The 2,756-nt window shown below is 42.3% G+C and overlaps 1 protein-coding gene across 1 annotated transcript; it reads left to right on the forward strand.

The window, feature by feature from the left end:
* The first annotated feature begins 644 nt into the window (after positions 1-644).
* Positions 645-2,126, forward strand: LOC130105698 (SCAN domain-containing protein 3-like). Its single transcript, XM_056271829.1, has one exon. The coding sequence runs from the start codon at positions 645-647 to the stop codon at positions 2,124-2,126; it is 1,482 nt and encodes a 493-aa protein (XP_056127804.1).
* Positions 2,127-2,756: the final 630 nt, after the last annotated feature.

The raw sequence follows: 2,756 nt of genomic DNA on the forward strand, positions 1-2,756 counted from the left end.
TTCTACAATAATCTGGAAAATGTCTTCTTTAAAACAAGACCAGCCATAGGTCTATATTCCAAAGCATTCCTGAATTACAACCATTTAAGTTTGGATAGTGATTTTTATGTCTATGCAAAAAAAAGGGGGGTGCCAGTTAACAGGTTAAAAAAGACCCCCACAAAGATGAAATTATAATTTGAACCCTGGTTGTTACGTAGGCCTACAAGTGATTAGTGTGCAGAGTGAAGTTAGCTAAGAGGTAGCTGGAATAAAATGTCTTTGTCCAAAGGTCTTAAGAGAAAAGTTGACGATGAAAATAGAGCCTTTAGAGAGGAATGGAAAGAGAGTTTTGCGTTCATTTTACCGGATTTCAAAAATGCAAAGGCGGTGTGTCTGATTTGCAAAGAAGTTGTCGCTGTTTCCAAAGAATACAACATACGACGGCACCATGAGACAAAGCATGGCAGCTTCAAGGTTGCCTATCCACTTCAAACAGAGACACGAAAGTGCAAAATCGAAGCGCTGGCACAAGGCTATGCTCAGGGCAGCAGGATCGAGGTTTCACCTCGCAACAAAAAGCGACAAGTGCGTCTCTAAAAGCGTCTTGGTTGCTCGCAAGAAACAACAGGCCTTTCACCGACGCAGAGCTTTTTAAAGAAGTCATGGTTGCAGTGTTGGAGGAATTGGCTGTTGACAAGTCCATGGATGGAATCATTGCCTCTGTCAAACAGGTGCCCCTTTCTGCAAGGTCCGCTACCCGCCGCATAGAGGCGTTGTCTGATGCTGTGCAGGGAGTCGTTATCAGTGATCTCAATAAGGCTAATTACTTCTCCTTAGCGGTAGACGAGAGCACTGACAACACAGATGTTGCCCAGATGTGTGTCTTTGTCAGGTATTTTGATGGGAAGCAGTTTAGAGAAGATTTGCTGTCTCTTATTCCTTTGGAGGGGAACACCACTGGAGATATTATATTCACTGAACTGTCAAAAGTGTTTGAACGGCTTTCATTGTCATTTGAGAAAGTCAACCTACTCGTGACAGATGGGGCCCCTGCTATGGTGGGTAAACACAGAGGTTTGGTGAGCAGGTTGAAGGAGATCGCCCCCCAAATGCATGGGCTGCATTGTCTTATCCACCAGAGTGTACTTTGTGCAAAGCTCAGTGGTGAGCTGAAGGTAGTTATGGATAAAGTGATGCGTGTCATCAATTTTGTCAGGGGTACATCAAGCACCCAGCATCGGCTTTTCCGACAGCTTGTGGCAGATTCAGAGGAGGCCACCCACGACGACCTGCTGCTGCACAATGACGTGCGCTGGCTAAGCAAGGGCAAAGCGTTGGAGCGCTTCTGTGCGCTACTGGGTGAGGTGAAGGCATTCCTTATATCTAGCAAGAGTAAGGCAGCAGCAGATTACCTTGCCTTTCTGGAGGACGAGAAGTTCATGTCCAATGTTGCATTTTTAGCTGACATATTTGGCCATTTAAACAATCTTAACATGCAGCTACAGGGAAAAGACAAAACCATCGTGGACATGGTTGAAAAGCTCCAAGCATTCACCGTCAAACTGGGGTTGTTAGAGTCCGACATATCAACTGGCAGGCTCCTACATTTTAGTACTCTAAAAACACAGGCAAGACGAGTGACGGGACTGATGGTAGACTTCATCAAGCAACTCCGAGCCAACTTCTCTTCTAGGTTGGAGGACTTCTCCGTCCTGAATGAAGTAATTGCTTTTGTGCGTGACCCTCTCACAACCCGATCTAGCGGAGAACTCTCCACCCTGGTCAAAACAATCGTCCCTTCCTTGGATGAGGCTAAATTTGAGATGGAGTTAATTGATTTCCAAACAACCTCTCTGATCAAAGATGCATTCAGATCTGCAGAGTCCCTGAGTGCCTTTTGGGTGGCATGCTCAGAGGAGTACAGCACAATCAAGAACCTTGCGTTTTATGTGTTGACAATGTTCCCTTCCACCTATACATGCGAGTCTGCCTTCTCATCAATGAATGCAATAAAGACGTATGAGAGGAATCGACTGACGCACAAAAACCTCGAGAACTGCCTGCGGATTTCAGTGACAACTGTAACACCAGACATCCGAAGCATTGTGACGAATGCCAGGCAAGGATGCCAGTTTTCACATTAAGTGAGTAGCCTAACTCTATCGATAGCAAATTATATTTAATTGTCAGATTGCATTTTGAAATGTCACTATAATTGTTCTGAAATATTATTCTTCATGTCGTTTCCAGGTGGATAGACCTGGATAATCCATGTTCCGTTTTTTTTAGGCCGAATAGTTTTGTTTCTGTTCATGAATGTTCGAAATATGTGCTACTGTTAAGCTGCTGTTGCCACACATTATTCGTCCAATAATTACCCCCTCTTTTGAATTAGCCTAGTATAGGCTATCCAATCTTTTGTCAAGCAACATTGTCTTTATTTCAGATTTAAAAGACGACATTAAAAATTGCAAAAAAAAATGGTTGTTCTGGTGTTTCTTTGTCTGTTTGCGCCCGCAGTAGGCCTATAATCGTGGAATATGATGTGTCCGTGTATCATTCGTTCATCATTTGTTCATTTTTCATTCGTTTCACAATAATTTTTTCAAATTAAAACCTAATAAAAAAATAAAATAAAAACGACTTGTTTTTCCGTTATTTATTTCCTGAACTAAAATGAAAAAACGAATAATGACGGGTTTTCTGATTTTTTGATTGTGTGCTCAGATCAAAAATAGAAAAAATGTATTACTGGATTAGTCAAATTTTAATTT

Source organism: Rhinichthys klamathensis, unplaced genomic scaffold (assembly GCF_029890125.1).
Source record: "Rhinichthys klamathensis goyatoka isolate OS25496 unplaced genomic scaffold, OSU_Roscu_1.1 h1tg000325l_1, whole genome shotgun sequence".
Lineage (NCBI taxonomy): Eukaryota > Metazoa > Chordata > Actinopteri > Cypriniformes > Leuciscidae > Rhinichthys > Rhinichthys klamathensis.